Here is a 21,056-nt window from a genome sequence, read left to right as displayed (position 1 = left end):
CTTTTAATAGGATTTTTCTCCCCTAGTAGAAGGATCATATTCAATAAATCTCTCATTATGTATGGGCTAGTATCACATCTATAGTACAAAACTCTCCATTGTTTATTGGAACAAATTATTACTCTGATTGCATTTTTCTACTGCATTTTTCAGTCCTTTTTCTTTTGCTAAACAAAATGGCAAAACTTGGGAGGTTAGAAAAAAAGAAGTTTTTGCATTTGAGTTTGGGATGGCAAGAGTCTTTTGCAGACTCTTGTTCTGTCTCCTGCCCTCCATCCCCTTTGGGATCATGTGAAATGTGACCTCAACATGAAGTACTGGACTCTCCAGTGTGAGTTTAGATAAGCTAGACACAGGCAACAGTCCCTAAGTGAGTTGGACATAGGTAGGATAGACTGCCATCACTGCTTGTGGTTACAGACTGCCATATGCTGAGGAACATTAAACTGAGGAACTGAAGTCAGGGTTCTTTCTGTGGTACCAGTTGATGGAGCCATTCATGCAATGCTAAGCATGGTTTTGACAGCACGGATAACAGATTGAAAGCAAATCTGTCTGAATCAAGGGGCACTCCCCACTCCCTGAAACAGATGGATGCACCAACTGAGTGGGAAATGGACATGTGCAGATGTATGCAGCCTTCTGCATATAACTTTTCAACCAGGTCTGGGGGTTTTTTTTGGGGGGGGGGATACAACCAGACATTCTCAAATATTATTTAAACACGTTCTCTGTTTTATTTTTAAAGTAACATTTCCCAGTGTAAATGAAGTGGAAGTTGACATGTTTGTATTTCATTTCCTTAGGTAAACACTTGAAAAAATCCAGAGAACTTCAAGACTTCTTGTGCAACAAAGAATTCAACCAAGATGGTTTCTCTCAAGATTTCCTCAGAGACTTTAAGAACCTTGTGCTACGTTCCCTGATGGTTGTCTGGAGAAGTCAAAGATGACTTGGTATGGCAGTGGCACACCCCTCCTTTGGGAATCAAGGGCCATGTGGGCTGGTGTGTATTATCTGTGCTATTTTCGTGGCTAAGAATGGGCTTTGCTGTTTACTCAGAAATGTAGCAGGCATGTCTATAATGACATGTGGAAACTGGAGTCATGACACTTCATGGGAACGATGGGGAACTCAACACTTGCATAACATAAAAGCCAAGCTGGGCCCTTGGCCTAAAATAAAAACATTTTCTGGAAACAGATTTGGCCTATTACATCTCTCTTGGTCTGATGATTTCTGCTTTAAAGCCTTTTGGACCTCAAAGTTAGGACCAATATGGAAGTTCAGACCAACTCTCCATCTGATCACTCCTCTCAGTTATGTGAACAACTTTGATCCAAGATAAATTAGGCCAAAGAACCATTCATACATGTCTGTAAGCTTTGGAGAATCTAGCCATTGTCAGAAGGGCCTCTGTCCTTTGTAATGGTCTAACAATGAACCTGAAGTTGAAAAACAAGACTTACTTTGCAGCACCACCACTGTCTGACTTAGTCCACCTGAGGAGAATAAGAACAGCCTTTGGTTAATTTTCACCAGGGCAGGAATCCACAATAATACTAAGGTCCAACCTGTACAATGGAGTAATTAAAGTGGGGTATGGGGGTAGGGAAGACTGGTAAAGTAACACTTTGACTGAATTGGTGGCTAATCACTTGACCCCTTTCTTCCCTGTTTAAAGTAACAAATAAGTACAGCCAAGAAAGGGGCGTGGGCTCCATCTACCTCCTACTATTATGAGAAACCCCTCTTCCTTATCCCCTTCTGAGAAACGGTCTGTTGCCAGAACATATTAAGATCTTCAAAAGTGTTGAAATTATGAGCTGTTGGGAAAATGTCTCTGAAATACAAGCTGCTCCAGTGCCTCCACTATTGAACAGCTTTCATAAACAACAATGGGCTACGGTGTGATTTTTGCAGGCCCTTCTAGTCAGTCTTCTGGAATCTCATGTCAAAATATTTATGCCAATCAAAGCCCCTGAAACTAGCAGGGATATGATATAGCTAAATGGTACAGCATCTGCTTCAGATGCAAAAGATCCCAAGTCCAATCCCTGGCATCCCAGGTAGGGGTGGGAATGTCCCCTGTCTGAAGCCCTGGATAGCAGTTGCCAGTCAGCATAGACAATCCTGGCCTAGCTGGACAAATAGTTGGACTCGGTATAAAGCAGCTTTCTGTGTTCCCATGATGCTTCCCTACTGTCTAAAGCAAATGGTTCACTGAAGTTCAGTTTGTCACCTTTGCTCCTCGCGTAGTTCCTTATAAAGGATAATCAAGTGTGTGAGGCACCTAGAAATCTCACCTACTATTGACAATTTCCTGTGTTTTGGAAATTAAGGAAGTCCACCTTGCTGCAGTGTCACAGAAGAACAGAAGTTTAATTACATAGATTTCTGCTCTCAGTGAGTACAGCACGAGACTCTTACTCTCAGGGTCATGGGTTTAAAAGATTCCCTCATGGTCCCTTCCAACTCTACAATTATAGCATTCTATGTGGAAAATGGAGTCTGCAAGAACTTTGGATTTTCTGAGAAGCAAAGGAAGGGAATGAAGGGTTCTGCCATCTCCTATATTTCGCTTTGTTCAGCTATGGTTTAGTGCTCCTTAAATAGGTTCTTTGTCTGATATAAATTAGGAGTTCCTTTGTGGATATGATCCTGTTCTGTGAAACTGCCTGTTCCTTAAGATATGCAAACCAGGCACTGTTCAAGGTACAGTCACATGCAGGTGACAGGGCTTTTTTCTTTTTCTTTAGTGATACTCAGCTGGTGCCTATCCTGTTAGATTTTCAGGGCCAGGCTCTTGAACTTTAATGGATGGTGTATTTTACTCTTGCCTTCTCTGGTTTATTGCTCTTTTCACTGTTTATTTTTTAAAAATACTGCCCAAATGTTGAGTTTTAGCTGCTTCTTATTAGGCACCTTGCAAGCTTACACTGGAAAGCAACAGTAAAAGTCTTTACATAAATAAATAACGTGGGATAGAAAACAGAAAGTCATTTTCCCCACCCCATCTTTGCTATGATATATCTGCCTATGAGTACTTTTTTGATTTGAGTCTCTTTAATCACAATAAAACAAAAACCCTGCCACTTACTTTCTCTCCTGTGGGTCCACATCACAGAAGGTGACACTGATGATGGGGTAATGTCGTCTGAAGAACAGCCTGAAACAGAAATATGAACATGAGTAAGTGACATAGTTAAAAGAAATGATAGTGGATGAATGCTTCTGGGCCCATCCATACAAATGACCAAACAACCCCAAGGTAATCAGTACCATCCTATTACATGAGCTCTGCATCAGTCATTTACAAGGCTAATGGAACACTGGCCAGCAGGGATGTATTAAATGCAAAAATATCCTGAGCTTTACTTGATGCCTACTAGCCAATTATGACAAAACAGAAGTTTGAAATGGGGTATTATACCAGTGCCACTGCTGAGGGCCTTATTTATGAAGCAGAGAGTAACTTGGGGAACTTCTCACTAACACAACCAGATAATGGGTGTGAAAAAACAGTCTTCATTTCGAAGCCCACAAATCATTCTGAGTCCCAGACCATATTTGGCTCTTACTTCCTCTGGTTGTCTGTTAAGGTGATTCCTTGCGTTGAGACTTTGAAGTGGACAATAGTAGCAGATGGTGGGGTGTCAGCGGCCAGCGTCTCCGTAATAGCTTTGGCAATGGCCTGTGGCCCTGTTAGTGATTCCATCTCCACCGAGTTGATAAAGAGCACATTGCAGGCTGAAGGGGAAAAAAAACAGTGGCACACACATTCAGTGGGATGGCACAATGCAGGATACACAAAGGCTAAAGCAGGCTCGATCCTGCTGCCGCCTGGACTATAATGAGGATAACTTGTCTTTGCAGTCTATTTGCTGCCTGCTCATAAGAGCGTTCCCTAATGACTGTGGACTATGCTAGGGAATGTGGATCTGTATATGACTGACTTTTTGCAAGAAGTCAAACAAGTTTACCATTTCAGGAATCGGAGAGCCTAGAGTCTGTTGCTCCCAATGGCAGAAATCACAATCAAAAGTTGAGAAGTGATTAAGCTACATCAATATGAAGTATAATTCCCCCAATTTATGCAATATCCAAGTGCAGTTTATCTCAGAAGCTGCAAAGTTGCACATAGACCAGTTTAAGCAGCCTAGCTGTGTGCAGGGTTGCACCTAATCAACTTTATCTGCACACTCCAGTAATCCCCCCATTGGCCACTTTCAAATGCCATGGACCAATTGTTCAACTACAACCTTCGCTGATGACTGGCAAATTGCTGGCTGTGGCTGGTGGGAACTGAAGTTTGACAAGATCTGGAGACCCATGGTTTAGCCAAGCCTACCATGAACCCTTCCATTGCCTACAATCTTTATTCCAGTTCCTTATCTTGCTGGGACCACTGTAATCTTGGAAAGAAATAAGCTAGTCAGAGCTTTTCTCCTGATGGCTAATTTCCACACAAGGCTTCCACTGGTCAAAATGAGCCGATAATATCAACACTGTGTGCACTAACACAATCTTCTAATAACACTAGGGACAATTGCTTTGTTTTCATAAGATAACAACAACAAAACAAAAACAGGAAGATGATAGAAAGCTGAGTTTAGTTTTGCCCAGCCAACTGACAGCCAGTCATAGATGCTTGCTAGTATCACTGTGATAGTGTGCAAAGAACTTGACTGATAGTTAAAGCTGGTAAGAAAAAGACAGCAAAACTTTTAAACTAAAATTTCAAAAGCAAATTTTAAAATTTTAAATTAAATATTTTAAAAGTACAGTGAAATTACAATAGCACACTACAAGGCCTTAAAACATTATGCAATTATGAATGCTCACAATGTACCTGTAATGCTCAGGCAAAAACGTTATCAGTTTTGCACTGCTCCAGGTACAAGGAACCGCAGGGCTTTAAATGTATGATGAAGGAACAAAGGGGCCATGTATGTGTGTACAGAGCTTGCTCTGAGTACTACCAAGTTAAGTAGAAAGAATATTTTTAAACATTTTTATGCAGTGTTGCTCAGTAAATTCCAGAGACTGTATACAACGGGGCTTTATTCCCAGACAAGGTTGGTGAGATTTCATTTCAGTAAAAGGGTTCTAAACTGGTTGAAATATTTCCCCTTTCTATCCGAGCTACTCACCTGCTCCCTGTTTGAGCAAGTCTGTTGCTGAGTTGCTTGATGTGGTTGTCTCTTTTGTTTCATCCATGGGATCTTCAAAAAAAAAAAAGAAGATAAAAAAAGAAGGGAAGTTTTTGGCCATCGGCAAGAGCTCTTTCTAAGTCCACATGCTCAAGTTCATTTAACACATTCATGTTACCTTGCTGTACCCACAACTGGTGTCACAAGGGGTACAGGTTGACTTCCCCTTAACAATTCTAGCAATACATTTTTATGTATGGAGAAAAGATTCTCTCTCATCTTCATATTTTTGTAAACAGAACCAGCAGGAGGTAGCCATTAAAAGTCAACTAAATTAAAGCAGGAAGGATTATCTTGAATTCATGAAAAATGAACATACAGTCAGTGCCTTTTACAGAGTTTGTCCCTCTGCATGATTCCCAGGGGACAATCGCACACCAACAGAGATAGAGAAATACAGTGTTGCTGCTCGCTAATCTCACTGCTACCTAAATTGCTTTCAGTGAAACATGTTGGCGACAGAATTTGTTATGTTTATGCAAGGTCCTTATGATTCCTTATCCTTTATAAAACTGAACATTCTCTTTTCTCCTGTTCCCTCAGTATAAGCCTAGGGATGGGGGAGGAATCTTGGATTTCAAAGTGGACTCACCTGATTTGATCTGTATCACATCATGAGTCCACTTTAAAATCTGCAATATGGCAGATTTCTTTATTAGATAGACCAAGGTTTCCACTGCCCCCTCCCAATTTTAAAAATCCTTTCCCAAAGCTCCAGAGAGTCTTCCAGCCACACACAATATGAGAAGCTACTGTGCAGTGGGTTCTTGCCATTACACACTTTTGAATAGATATGGGGAACAAGTCCCACAGGGAGCAACTGAACTTGAGGCTATTCCATTGCTCTCAGGGGAGATTTTACAGCAAAAGCATGGCTGCCCCCAAGTAAACACTTATATTTATTAAATATAAGCATTCTCCTGCACCCTTCATGTAAGTTGTGCATCCTGTAATCGTCTGATTCAAGGCTCCTGTCTTCAGACATACAGTATTTCAACCCTAAAACTCTTAAGGCAGGTGGGTCTGCAGGGAAAGGTTCTAGAACTTCTAATTTGGTCATTTGCATCAAACCAGGAATACAAAAAAGTGACTCTTCTTTTGAGAGCTTTTGAACACACACACTCCTGATGAATAAACAGTGGTGTTCTCTCCATGTACTCTGCTCCTGATGCCCACAAGTGCTTTCCACACTATGTACATGTCTTTACCTCGATCGGGAATGACCAGCTTGCAGGGCAAGGCCAGAGGCATGATGGAGTGCTGGTACACGAGAGCTGACAAGCAACCTGGGCAAGAGAACAGGGAAATATGAAAAAAGTTAAAGATACCCAATGGTGCAATTTGGTGGCACTCAGTTTCTGCTGCTACATTCTGATGTGATGCTATGTTTATCCTCACTGATTTCTATACAATGCACCAAATGAATTGGATACTTAGCTGTCTAAATATCTGAATGTCCAGGGTCAAATTCTGAAACCTGTTGCTCAGTTTACTTTTGATTCTAAGAGACATGCTCTCTCTATATATATAATTTTCAAAAGCTTAATGTATATAATAAAAAAATAATCAAGTCAGCACAATAAGTTATTATTAAGAAACATATATCAATAAAATTATCATTATGCATCTTGGTTTCTGTTATATCCATTTCTCCCTAGTGCCAGAAGTCCTCGAAATATATATAATATTGTTGTTTTTTCACCACAGCCTCCACAAGAGGGCAGAATTGGGCAGAACATTTATCTTCAATAAAACACAAGAGAGTGGGATGGGACCAGGCAGTTCTATTTATGAAAAGCAGAGGGCAGGAAAGGTTTATACAAAGTATTTCTAATTCATTTTTAAAGTAGGCACTTACCAAAATTTGGTTCATTGGGGCATCCTTTTAGCTTCACACCTTTAGGGCTGGTTTCTATCAGGAAGTGCCTAACCAGCTCATTGGTGAGATCTCCTGTTGGGACAAATCAGGATTTCATTGCAAGTTCTGAAAGCATCTTTCAAGCCATAACACTCTGATTTAGTTTATGGTGGGCCATAAACTCATACCATGCTGCCCTTCAATGGCAAGCAAAAGGAAATTATAACAATTTACCTTCTCAGTTATAGTGACTTCCTTTACTCCACGCTACATGCTAGAACTCCTGCCAACCTAGCAGTTCGAAAGCACATCAAAGTGCAAGTAGATAAATAGGTACCGCTCCGGCGGGAAGGTAAACAGCGTTTCCGTGCACTGCTCCGGTTCGCCAGAAGCGGCTTAGTCATGCTGGCTACATGACCCGGAAGCTGTATGCCGGCTCCCTCGGCCAATAAAGCGAGATGAGCGCCGCAACCCCAGAGTCGGCCACGACTGGACCTAATGGTCAGGGGTCCCTTTACCTTTTTACATGCTAGAAATGGTCATATATGAAGCAATGAAAGCAGGTTATCGGCATCACTATTTATGGCAGAAGAAACTCAAGGCCCTGACTTCACACAGAATAATTGTTGTTATCGCCACAAGATGGCATAGCTGTGTGCAATCTGGAGTAAGAATGTGTTTTCTAATGAACTAATCATATCAGTCACGCCCTGATTTCCCATGCCGCAGCTCAGTTCCTATTTAGAAAAGCTCCTGATAGGATACAAAATCTCAATCTCTGTTTCCTCACAAGACAAAACATTTGGAGCCTAGTCTGAAAACATGGGCTTGCTACTAGCATAAGCCACAAACACTGAAAGTATGAAATATCATACCTGGCACAGAATTTGGCATCCAGGCATTCCCTTGGCAGGGATATAACCGCCCAAATATATCCCATTTTCAGATGAACAGATACTGTCAGGCTTGAGAGTGATCTGCATTTTATGTGTTCCATTAGGGCTACGGGGGAGAGGGGAGGGATTACTAAAAGTGAAAGAAGGGGATACCTTTCTTGCTCTGTTGCAAAATACCAGGAGGCGGAGAAGCAACTTTCATGGCCAATCCATAGGCTCCTCGGAAGGAGTGGCTGTCTCGAATGATAAAAGCCCCAGGTTCCTTGTCTTTCAGCAGTGCAATGGCTGAGAAAGAAGAACATATCCCATGTATGTAAATGGATCCAAGCAGTATAAGGTACTTACTGGACAAATGTTAAAGAAATCAACGTACATTAAATGTATAAGAAAAGGCTCTGAGGCCCAATTTACACAACTAGTCCCAGCATTTCCCACCAAGTATCCTCTCCATTTTAGCTACAGTACCAGGAATTTGCCCATCACAGCAGCAATAACCTTAGCACATGTTGAATTAGTTCCTGAACCTTTGAGACATCTAATGCAGGATTTTCTAATTTACTTGTATACTTGAAGGCAAATATCCTTCTAAGAGTTGATTAAGGCAAAAGTAAAACTGCAGGAGGAACGAGAAAGTCCTTGCCCCAGAGCATCTGATCTGAAACAGGGCCAGCCTCCATTCAGTAACAGTCACTTTACCCTTGCAAGGGGAGACATGAAGGAAATGAGGGGACGTGTTCTTGGATTAAGGATGGATCTGCAGAGCTGGGCTGCCAAGTGCCTCAGCTGTTGAATGGGTGAGAGGAATTGCTGTTGACAGAAACATAAACAAAGTCTTTTAAAGGGGTCGCTCACAATTATCTGAGAGGTAGCTTATCAGCATTGGCTGGGGACAGAGGCACCTCATTCATCATTATAACATGGCTCGTGGCCAAAATCACAACCAACATGCTTGCAAGATCTCTAAGCCTCAACACCTTGACTACCCCAATATAGCATATACTTATTTGCACATCTTTGCATGTAAACATAAGCCACCATAGGATGGAATTGTTCTAAAAACCACTTCTATTATTTTCTTCTTAAAAATGTAAATTCAATACTGCACAGTACTAGTGAAGCCATTAACTCTCTGTCAGTGGGTGCCTCTCTTTTTTCAGTCCCTGTGACTCAGTAGTACATGCATGTCCACATGTCAACAGAGGGATCCAAAGTGTGCACTTGTCACGTCTGTTGCAGACTCCCCTATTACACGTGTCAATAGTGGACCTGAACCATCTATTTTAGGAGGTGAGAAATTGCACAGAGGTGAGGATGAATTGTTAATCTGTGCTGGGCAAGAAACCGTACACTTCTGAAGCTGAAGGGATAGCACAAGCACCAGAAGGCTCTACATTTCAAGGCACTCTAAGTGGGGAAATGTCTTGCTCCAATTTCACATTACTGCTGGATCTTTCTACAGATCACTTTGCATTTCTCTTCCCACAGCCAGTGGCCAAGGTTAAAATCCACTCAGGCCTAAATGTTGCAATGCCAAGTACAGGTTTGCTGCCAAAAAGCCCCCGATCCTGTGCTCAGATTACTGAAATATGTGGTGTGGCTTCATTGCATTGTGTTTACCCTCATCCATGCTCTATATCATCAGCTGCTAATCTATATCATCAGCAGGGGAATGAACAGTGGGTTGTATCCAACTAAGTTTTACTCAAAGTAGACCGTTGCATTAGTAGTCCTTAGTCATGTTCATTAATTTCAGTGGGTCTACTTTGAGTAGAACTAGCAGCTGAGATAACCGAGTATGATGACATCAAACTATATGTAAACATTTCGGTGAAAGAGGGGCACTGTTTTCAGTGGCAAGCATTTGTTTGATATCACATCTAGCTTCTCCCTTATAGAACCAGCAGTTAGAGGCTTCTAAGCAATGTCAGTCTGCACTGATCACTCTTCAGTTGTCATTCGCTGGATTTCTAGAATAAATGTGATCTGTGAAAAAATTGAAGCTGTAATGTGGCACAGCAGATGAAACACACAGAGCCCAGCCTCTGAGGACCAAACTACTCACAACTTTTTATAAAATATGCTTAAGCTGGCCACTCTTATTTTGAAGCAAAAGCAGCCATTCAGGGCCCCACTACCTTCCTATCCAGCTTGCCATTACAGTGGTACCTCGGGTTACATATGCTTCAGGTTACATACGCTTCAGGTTACAGATTCCGCTAATCCAGAAATAGTACCTCGGGTTAAGAACTTTGCTTCAGGATGAGAACAGAAATCACGCGGCTGCAGCACAATGGCAGCAGGAGGCCCCATTAGCTACAGTGGTGCTTCAGGTTAAGAACGGACCTCCGGAACGAATTAAGTACTTAACCGGAGGTAACACTGTACTACAATTATTTAAACAAGGAGTGTGTTCTTGTTGTGGAGTGGATATTACCAAGAAAATTGTGAGAAACATTTGGGCAAGCATCTGCTGGGGATACAGGCTATCCTGCCTTAGGATAAGGGTTAAGCTAGAAAGAAAGATCCACTCCACTTTTCGGCTAGAAAGAGTCACTTTTATTATTCAGTCTAATTTAGTTGTTTGGGTCTTATGAAAGTTTCAGAGTCAACTCCTACTTCCCTTGAGATTAGAGAAATTTTCCACTGTTTGGATTTAATTTAGGGGAGAGAAAGGAACACAACTAAGCTTTCCATTGCTGAGTATAGGAACAGGTAACATCTAATAGCTTTGGAAATGCCCATCACCACTTAAAATAGCCATCAGACTACAACTGGCCACTGGGTGAATCAAAGCAGTGATGTACGGGTGAAAGGATATAGCCTTCAAAGGATTAAGCTACTTAATTGCACTTTATTTTTAATACTGTCAAACTGGCTAGGGTTCAGAGGAGAGAAACAAAGAAGGCTAGGTTTTTGGAATACCAGTTCTATGAGGGAATGGTTGAAGGGACCAGGACTGTTTAGACTAAAGTTGTAAAGGTTTCTGAGGGGCATTGAGGCAAGTCAAGCTTTCCCCCCCCCCCAATATACATCCTAAAAAGCATCTATAAAGAGAATGTGTGTTCTAACAGGTTGAAGGCAAGAGGAATACTTGGTTACATTGGCACACAATAACTGTACCATCCACCAGAGTCTAGGAGCTTGATACAGACCAAATCTGGAATCTGTATCCAAGTTCCTCCTGCCACCAATGCCAATGATTCCATATATAAACAGCCTAACTATTCCTGTGGCAAGCTCTCTCATCTTGAGATAGTCTGGTCATCTGTATCATTTTGCCGTGGCAATGGGAATGTTATCATACTAGGTGCAGATGTGCTGTAAAAATAGCCAATGTTAACTACCCATGGCTAGTGCAGAATCACTGTGGTTAGCAATAGGATTCCAAGAGGACGTACTTTAAGTTCTATCATAATGGAGGCCCCTGGAGGAGGAAAAATGTTCTGGAAGTGTTTGATTTGTCCTTGCAGCTTTTGCAATTTCTTTGAATGCCAAGGACCAAAGCAATGGCTCCTCCACACTTCAGCTTGTAGTTGGCTGCTTTTCCCTGGGGAAGACCTGCTCTTTACCACAGAATTGGAGCAAACAGCAATTGGGTTTTCCACTGATTGACATTTGTTCCAATTCAGTAGTAAAGAGTGAGTTTTCCTGGGGAAAGCAGAAGAGCAAATGGAAAACTTCTCAGACCTGTTCATAGAAAGCACAGGACAAGCAAAAAAACCTCTCAGATCTGTGCTTTCTAGGCATGGGACAAGCAGAGTGTGGACGAGCCCCAAGTCACTCAAATGTTGAGTGTATGGCTGCCAAGTGTTGTCCGCCGAGCCACTCTGTTCTGCTAGGGCAGAGACCCACCTTGCTCTCTGGAGATCTCTGGTTTGTACCAGTACTTGGAGGTATCCTGAACAAACTTCACGTTAGCTCTGGTCTCCGGGCTGCTGTCTAAGAGACAAAGAAGGAATGAAAATGGGAGAACTCAAGGAAAGGAAGTTTTATGGGGTTTCATCAAGATAAGACAATTTTATTCCAAACAGATTACTTGTGTTCAACCAAATGATGCCAAATATGGAGTATCACAAGCAAAAAAATGAGGAGAGCCTTGCACTCCAGGGTAGTGGTGCCTACATGACACACTGCAAAAAAATCAGGATGCTGATCATTTCAGGACAATCCTTGATGATGATCAGATTCTCATCTATCAAGTACTGATTAGCAGGGTAAAATAGGAAGACTAAAGACCCAGAAATGCCCCCTCCCCAATTCCCATGATGCCCACTACTCAAGTGAGAAGCAGCAAGAATGGAGATTTTACCTGGCATTGAGAACTTGGAGAAATCAGGCAGAGTATGATGGAAGGCCATGCCACTCCCACTGCTGGGACTGGACATGCCACTGGAGATGGGTGAAGAGGTCTTGCCATTCACTGTGGCATAGTTAGGCAGGCTGTTTGACCGATCCCCTGATGACATCCTTCTCTTTTCAGGGAGCAGTGGTTGGGTTGGGGTGGGGCTTCCCTGCCGGTACACTGCTGAGTCAGGGGAGGAGGAATGTGGGCTACTGACTCCATGGTAGTAAGCCGGGGAGACAGGAAAAGATGGGGTAGAGGGAGCCTGATAACCTGAGGCACTGCTTTGGCGGGACAGCGTTGGGCGCTTCTCCTCTGGAGCTGAGTATCCATATATGATATGCCGATCTAAGTTGGGACTTCCAGAGACCATGGATGTGCTGCCTCCCATTATGGGCTGCTGCCGAGTTAGGCTTGGACTCCCAGGCGATGCAACGAGGTTGCCGTATGGAGCCATTACATGCCTGCTCATGCTCGGGCTTCCTGGAACGGCTCCCATGTTAGCATTGACAGCTCTTCGCCCAAATCCTGGGCTAGGGGGGGTGTTGGTGGCTACCGTTCTGTGGAGGGAGTGGGGGCTTCCAGGCATGACATGGACCCCAACTGCATTGGCTTGGGGTTGAGGCCTTGGGTGGCTATCTTGTTGAGTGCTGGCTCGGCCATCAGGGAAGTCGGCACTCATATAGGCTGGAAGGCCCTGAGTTGATGTAGAGGTGTTTTGGTAGCTGCTGTTCGCCGACGGCCCCTGAGAAAGGTTGGTGGATTGGAAGCTGGACTCAGCTGATGGCTGGGATGAAATGGCTATGCTGCCATTGTTCTCTGATGGGTAGCTACCTATAGAGAACCTGGGGGAAGCAATGGGAGAGAGCAGAATCCGTTATTAACCTATTCCTGTAAGACATGATATAGAGCTGGAGGTAACAGGACTCTTAAGACTCAAGCACAGGAAGAACCCACCTTGTTCAAACATCTTATCCAAAATTCTTGATTCTTCTAATTCCCCATGATCTTTTTATGAAGCTCTAAGTCACAGTGACCTTAAACAAACCAGCTGCCATATTCAGACTTTGATGTCCACTCAGATAAATGACTGCATTTATTTGCTCACAAGAATGTTCACATTCTTGAAACAAACTTTGAGTGGACTTGGGTCATTTCCGAATAGGCTGTCATTTTTGCTTCATCTTGTAAGTTCACAGTTTGCAACCCATTATGGGATTCTATGCATGCAAAACATTCCGGAGGGGAAAATATTTCACAGGAAGCTGAGAATGTGACCTTTCTGTATGGACAAATGTTAATATGTGTATGTCAGCATGCTGTCCCCTTCCTCCCAAAAAAGCCAGTACTTACAACCTCTGTCCACAATCCTACTAAGAAAACAACAGCACTGTATTTAATAATAGAAACAGAGAAAGCTGTTTATACCAAGACAGGCTATTGGCTCATCTAGCTCAGAACTGATTTCATTTGCTAGCTGTGGATCTCCAGGATTTCAGACAAGAGGTATTCCCAGCCCTACCTGGAAATGCTGGGGATTGAACCTGAGACCTTCTGCAGGCAAAGTAGTTGCTCTACCAATGAGTGATGACACTGTTTAGTGCAGTCCATGGCAAGCTTGTCCTTTGTAAGCTAGATCATTCAATGCATAGAATACAGTAAAGGGAAATGTGTTTTTTTTCTGAGGAAAAATGACTGTAAAGAGAGTAAGGTAACATACATATTCTATGCGCATTGGTTTATTGCGGCATGAACTGTCATAAACAAGAGCACCTAGCATAGTAGAAAACATGAAAGTCTGGCCTGCAATCTGATAAAATAAATAAAACTATTTGGAGAGGCTACAGGTCAGCAATAGAGCTCATGTTTTGAATGCAGAAGGGTCCTGGTTCAATTCCCAGCACCTCCAAGTAGGATTGGAAAATACCTCTGTGCTTTGAGCCAGTCAGTCCAGACAGTGATGAGCAGCAAGAACCAATGATCTGACTCAATACAGTGGCTTTTCCAGATGTGATAAGAATTCAAAATTCGGTTGCATTTCTGAAAATTTGATTAATATACCAATGGGCACCTCTTCTGTGATCACCTTCCAAAAAGGAATGGCCCATCCACCCCACAAGAAAAACTGGTGTTGTACTCTATTTATCTTAGCTTTCTTTATTCCATCCACAATAAATTCTTCCAAGTTCACTTATATACCAGGTCGACAAATGACTATTAAGATAAACATCTCACCTATGCGTACAGAAACATCTTATCATCCACACATAAGTATACAAAGCTGTATATCTACACTGGGGGTGGGAAACCTTTTTCAAGTCAAGAGCCACATTCTCTCATGGATAACCATGGGGGGGGGGGGCTTTTAAAGGCACTTTCATACATTCAGGCTTCTTGTATTTTGCCAACAAAGATCATAGCCTCGTATCTCCTCCCAGCCTGGCTCTATTCTGCCTGAGGTGGCAAGAAGCAATTATCACGGTGAACAACCATGTGATAAGTCCAGTGATGTGACTTAAGGAAGTGGAAGAACCATCATAAAGTGCCTATCCCCTATGATGGAGAAAACTGAAGTGGGGGAGTTTCTTTATTACAGTATACTTCTGCCTCTGGGCCCAATATAAACTCTGGCCACTAGCATGTGGCCCTCAACAGATCACTCTTGAGGTAATCTGGCCCTCAATAGGAAAAAAGATTGCCCATCCCTGCTCAAATCCATGAGTGATACAAGAAAGGGCAGAAGAACCTATAATGAGTGAACATGAAATCTCCCTGCAGCACAAATGCTTTCCTGATCAGTTGACACCAAAAGTATGAGCTGGAATGGCCCTGTGTCTTCTATTTGGGGAAAGCAGCCTCCCAAGATCATGCATCAAAGAGTCTATATATGTAAGCAAAAGGGCTGCAGTCCTATTGCTAGCCGTCACAGTGAAGTCCTGCATAGTTCAGCAGCATCTGCCATCATCAGCCTGTTGAGAATGGTAAACTACAGCTGTCTTTCCTTACCCATCCATGCTGTGCATTGGACTGCTGGCAGCGACAGGGCTTGGTGAAACGAAGGAGTTGGGGAAAGATCCATTCCTCACTGGTGTCTCAGTGTTATAGGCCTGCGGAGCCAGGGGTGCCTGGGGCTTCCCAACAGAACTGCCGCTGCCACCACTTGCTGCTGTACGGGCCACAGATTCCACATAGCTCCGGGGCTCTGAAATGAGGTGGAAAGAGAGAAGATGATGACTGAGGTGCCTCAAGGTGTGGAGCTTTTACAACCAATATTTCCAATTAGCATAATTTATTTTGAATATGTATACATTGTTTTGTATTGTAAGATAAACTCAAAGCAGGTTACAACTAAGCTCATAAAACACATACATCATGCTAGTAGCAGTCCAAATTACTAAAATCAAAGTTACACACCATCTTGGTCCCTAGAGCAAATCAGAGTAATTTCTCCCCCTCCTGAAAACCAGAGAATGGAAGGGCCATTGGGGCCTTCTGCTTCATGATCTTACAATGCAAGGGCTGGATTCACATGGCCAAACTCCCCTGTGCACAATGCTATTGTTGAGAGAATGTAACAGATGACCTGAACCATGCTGAGATAGAACTGCAGGATCTGTGTTAGTATAGAGGCTTGGTAAAAGTGCAGAACCTCCAAAATCACCGACATGTAGAGTTGCTGTGGCTGACCTGTGGGCACATCTTCCATGTCATTATAGGTAAAGGTAAAGGTACCCCTGCCCGTACGGGCCAGTCTTGACAGACTCTGGGGTTGTGCGCCCATCTCACTTAAGAGGCCAGGGGCCAGCGCTGTCCGGAGACACTTCCGGGTCACGTGGCCAGCATGACATCGCTGCTCTGGCAAGCCAGAGCCGCACACGGAAACGCCGTTTACCTTCCCGCTGGTAAGCGGTCCCTATTTATCTACTTGCACCCAGAGGTGCTTTCGAACTGCTAGGTTGGCAGTTCCATGTCATTATAATTGCACACAATAGCTGGTCAGGATGTACTGCATACAGAAGAATGTCACTGCGTACACTTGGTCTTAAGTAAATATCAATAATCTCTGACAGACTCTTGCACTACAAATTCAGCTTTTCTCCTTCCTCATCCACCACCACCTTCTTAGATGTAAACCATGTAGGGCAACTTCCTCTGGGAACTTACATAATGAGGGATAGGGTAGAAATCATCCTGGATTTTTAATTACAGCCTCTTACTATACAATTTAGAAGCATTTCCTCTTGTCCTACCCACAATGACCTATATATATAGCATTTGTGAATGGGCATCTACTTCAATCTGCTCTTTCTTCTTAATGCTGAACACTGGGTTCCATCAGCTTCTTTATCCTTTAGTAACAACATTCCTCTCTTCTTGTGTGAGGCTAAAACTGGTGAGAGGGCCCCCTCCAGATTGGTGTTTTATTGTAGGTGCATTCTGCAGTATGTTGGTGGCTTTATTCAGCTTTAGTTTCTTCTGCAATACTTCCCCAATGTCAACACATTATTGCTGTCTGGAGGAGCTATAGTGCAACAAAAGATGGACAAAAACCAACCAGAACATTTGTGGCATAAAATGTTAAGAGATTCTATTTTTTTTTTCTATTTTAGATTTCAGCAGCAAGTTGCACGATGTGCACTGATTAGAAATGAAACTGCGATCACTCCAAAATTTTGCAGTTGCAAATAGTATTATTACCTGCCTTTCACCAGCAGATCCCATGGCAGGTTTTAACAAGTTGAAAGCATGATTGTGTGTGACTGCCCCCAATAGCATCATGAACACAGATCATTATGAATGTGTAATAAAAAGGATCCTATTATTATTATTATTATTATTATTATTATTATTATTATTATTATTATTACCCTTCAATGGAGGATCACAGGAAGGTTTACAATATAAAAACACAAACTATATACGATAGCAGCAAACAATACCCCCCACCCCCGGTTTAAAAGGCTATATTATCACCACTTACAGTACTCACTTTCAAATCCATGTAGCCTCAGGGAATAGAAATGCTGGTTCTACCTTTTACTGTCAAAACATTCACTTTCCTTTCAACAGGTTGTCAAACACCTTAATGCATGAAATATGTCCCCAGAGGGGAAACTAGGAACAAAGTTGCAGCCGCTCCACAGTTGGGCAAGGTATACAAGGTAATTAATTAGGCAATCTTCTTCTGAGCCTTGTAATTGGTGGAGTAAAATGTATGTAAACAGGACTTTGAGATTACTTTTAACCCTTCTAATCTGGAAAACAGATAAACATGGGCCAGGTTTTATGAAGATGGAAGTTGGATTTCTAAACTGGCCAGACAAATCCGGTGGCCAAGCCCTATCTGTTGTGTCCAAAGGAGTGTTTGCCAGTTAACCAAGCCCACCAAGGCAGGAAGGAATGGAATGGAATGATGATAAAGCAGGCTGGTCTGCCCTCTGCATACTGAACATTCCACAAGGCAAAAGCCCAGAACAACAATCTTGACCGAACCAAGAGAGGCCATGGACATTTGGCTGTCTTGGTACTGGGCTGAACTGCAGCCTCAAAAGACTTGCAAAACACATAATAGGCTGTTATGCTACTTAAAGTGATTTCATCTGTTATAGATACACACTTCATGCAGTCCTCCCTAACTAAAAATGGCATGGCTTTGTATCCACAAATTAACTTGCAAGAGGCTAATGGGAAGCTCCCTGAAAAAGCCAAGAATTTCTGTTAAATTGTGGGGAATCTGTTCCCTCCAAACCAGGATGTTCAGGGATAAAGGACTGTAAAATTGTTGTATCTCATGTCTTTGGTTTTTCCACATATGTAAGAATAAAGGGTGGGCTGCCTTTAGTTTAAGATATTGTCTCCCTTTGTGAATATTTTCCCCCTCTGTTGCTATAGTCTTGCTCTCACTTCATAAAAGCCTATGCATATGCTAAGTTCTCAAGCCCAGCTGTGTGCAAATTATCTGAGTGATATTGAAAAATTAGCATTAACAAACCATTTGTAAATGCTAAACCTAGGAGAGAATGGAACTCTTGGATGACATGCAAGAATCACTTGGTAAAGTTCCAAGTCCTGTGCCATATCAAACAAAATCTAAAAATATCCTCTCTGTATTTATGTGAAGCAAGCAAACATTTCGTTCTGCTGTAGGAAATAAACAGGGAGAGTCTCAAGAGACACTCCTATGAGGCTGGGGGACACGAAACAACCATTTTGACGTCACAAGTTACAATCTCCTATAGCCCATATTTCCAGATCCTTACACATACACACACACATCTTGCTAGCACTATGTTACAAGAGTCTAAGAGTCAAAAGAAGCAGTGGTATATTAAAGAACATGAGGACTCTATGCACACTTAACATACGTTATTTCATGTATGGGAGCCATTACCAAGAAATCCCTGCTAATGATAGCTGCACCAAAGATCCCATCAACTGGTAGCATCATGAGCAGAGCGCCCACCCACCCATCACCCATCACCATTGCAGCAGTTCTCAAAGCACAGGTTGGTTTTATGAAGAGATGCATTCCTTGTTTGTATGATGCATATGGGGTTGTGGGGGGAAACAAAATCTTCAATAAACTGTATATTAAAATAATAATTGCCTCAATATAAGTAGAAGGTATTTTTTTAAAAAAATAAAATCTGAAACTGATTTAATGCATAAACTGAAAAGTGTGATTTGAAACTGATTTCATGCATAAACTGAAAAGTGTGATCTTAGGCTGTGTGGCTTTAGACTAACAGATTAGACTAACAAGAAGAGTGTACTGGGGAAGTGACAGCAGCCTTCCCAAACGCAATCTGAACTGCGCAAAACTACACATAACAAACAATTCCAAAGGTGAGACGATATTACAGAGACTACAGGGGTGGGGGTGGGGATGAGCTTGCACTGACCAGCAGCGCAAACTGAATATTGCCTAACCAGCAAGGACTGGTAGTCCCTATAAACATCTTGCTCAAGTTTCATCTCTATTCTACCTAGAAAAAGCTGTACATCCTGTTCAGATAATGTTTTGGATTCCAGTTGGGTTTGTTTGATATATCTAAACATGTAGCAGCCCTCCAAAAGGCTATGGTTCACACCAGCTGGGTTCTGTCCCAAACAGCATTTTAAACTTGTGAACTCTCTCCTTGGCTTTCTGCTTATTTTCACTCCCTAAAGGTCAGTAGTAGCACATATTTTGGGAAGTACTGGAAATGCAGGACCTCTGCACAGTTATGGAGCAGTGCCTAAATGCTTATTGGGGTAGCAGGAGACAAGTATCTGGGGTAGAGATGAAGAACATCCAGATGTTGCTGGACTCCAGCTCCCATCAGCCCCAGTCAGTGTGGCCAGTGGGTCAGGGATGGTGGGAGTTGGAGTCCAACAACATCTGGGGGGGGGGGGTTACATGTTCTCCAGTCCTACCTTAGGGGCAAATGGCACACAAAGTTGAGTTGTAATACAGTGCTTGCATCCCTGTTTTAATTTCTTTCTACAAAATGGGGCTGCAGAAGACCCATATTAAAGAAGGAGGCCTTTCAGTTTAACCATTTCCAGTTTACTCATGACTTTTGGAAAGCTGGTGGGTAAAATTTTCAACATATAACTATCAGAGATCAAAGGGTTAAAAAACCACTCCTCCCCCCCCCCCACACACTTTACATGTGTTTTCTGCTGAGACTGCAGAATTTACAGCTTCATATAGTGCTTAAAATCTCAGGGACTCAGTTTCATGAACAGTTTAGTTCTCACTTTGCAGCAATAGATTGTTGTTGCTAGTAGTTGCTGTTGCTACAGGTAGGCATTAGGCAGAAAGGAAACAAGATCACTAATTTGCTTGTGATGCAACAAAATACTGCCTAAAAAATGCTGCCTGCAAGGATGTGGCATACACCTGTAGCTCATACCTTCTCATACCTTCAAAAAGTTCTTTTGAGGTTCAAACCCAACTCTGGGATATGGTGAGGTGCAAAATTTAACAAACAGACAAATGAAGAGCACTAAATATTATTCCAGCGTCAACCCAGTCATTTCTGTATCAGAAGGAAAGAAGGAGAAAGGGAAGAAAGGAGAGTAGGAAAGGGATCCTCTGTGGCACTAAGTAATGTAGTATGTAAGTATGTAAGCATGACTAGAAGCAAAATGCCTTTGCAAAATTCAGGCTTTACCTTTGTGGCAAATGTATACCTTTGGTCCCATGTCAACCTGAAAATGGCTAGCACCACCTGCCAGGTGAAGGTAGCATGAGGAGCAACCATGCAATTGTGTCTTTGCCTCAATGTTCCTGTTTTCGTATGTCCACAGATTAGCCTGAGATTTGATTTATCTGGATTTTGTTCCCATGCTGGACAGATAATGTTTCTATCAGGCATCCAGCTGCAGTCCTATGCAGTTACTTGGAAAGATGTCCCCTTGAACTCAACAGGGATTACGTCTATGTATACTTGCATAGGAATACACTGCTCATCTCACACGATATTCAGAAATGATACTCAGAATCGTAATTCACCGAGATTGATGCAATCTCCAAAAATGCCACCTCTGCCACCAGTAAATGTCAAAATAATGACACATATAAATAGTTTGGCAGAAGTGGCTCAGGAAATCTGCTTTTTTTTTTGCAAGAAATTCTAAAGGAGAAATGTCTTTGTATTTGCACACATGTATCAGGGAAGCTGGACCTATTGTTATTAGAAAAGTAAGCTAATGTCTTTGCTCTCATTTAGAAAAGTAAGCTAATGTCTTTGCTCTCATTT

The 21,056-nt window shown here is 42.4% G+C and overlaps 1 protein-coding gene and 1 long non-coding RNA gene across 23 annotated transcripts in view; one reads left to right on the top strand and one right to left on the bottom strand.

Annotated features, from left to right (window-relative positions):
* Nucleotides 1-1,202, top strand: part of LOC309355352 — a 28,806-nt gene extending 27,604 nt beyond the window's left edge. Inside the window, exon 3 of the long non-coding RNA XR_014162512.1 lies at nt 807-1,202. This is a non-coding gene — a long non-coding RNA (uncharacterized lncRNA). The remainder of the gene's footprint in view (nt 1-806) is intronic.
* TNS1 (tensin 1) overlaps nt 1-21,056 on the bottom strand; it is a 323,516-nt gene that overhangs the window by 7,273 nt on the left and 295,187 nt on the right. For all 22 annotated transcript variants that reach the window (XM_081885288.1, XM_081885304.1, XM_081885307.1 and 19 more), the window contains 10 exons: nt 15,316-15,511; nt 12,277-13,154; nt 11,820-11,906; nt 8,121-8,252; nt 7,072-7,164; nt 6,422-6,499; nt 5,154-5,225; nt 3,582-3,750; nt 3,101-3,169; nt 1,470-1,502 (listed from right to left, as the gene is read on the bottom strand). In XM_081885288.1, coding sequence (XP_081741414.1) covers nt 1,470-1,502; nt 3,101-3,169; nt 3,582-3,750; nt 5,154-5,225; nt 6,422-6,499; nt 7,072-7,164; nt 8,121-8,252; nt 11,820-11,906; nt 12,277-13,154; nt 15,316-15,511 — 1,807 coding nt within the window. The remainder of the gene's footprint in view (nt 1-1,469; nt 1,503-3,100; nt 3,170-3,581; nt 3,751-5,153; nt 5,226-6,421; nt 6,500-7,071; nt 7,165-8,120; nt 8,253-11,819; nt 11,907-12,276; nt 13,155-15,315; nt 15,512-21,056) is intronic.

Source organism: Podarcis melisellensis, assembly GCF_964234715.1.
Source record: "Podarcis melisellensis genome assembly, chromosome: 1".
Taxonomy (NCBI): Eukaryota; Metazoa; Chordata; class Lepidosauria; order Squamata; family Lacertidae; genus Podarcis; species Podarcis melisellensis.
The sequence above is the reverse complement of the archived record's forward strand: the minus strand, read 5'-3'. Positions and strand labels throughout refer to the sequence as shown.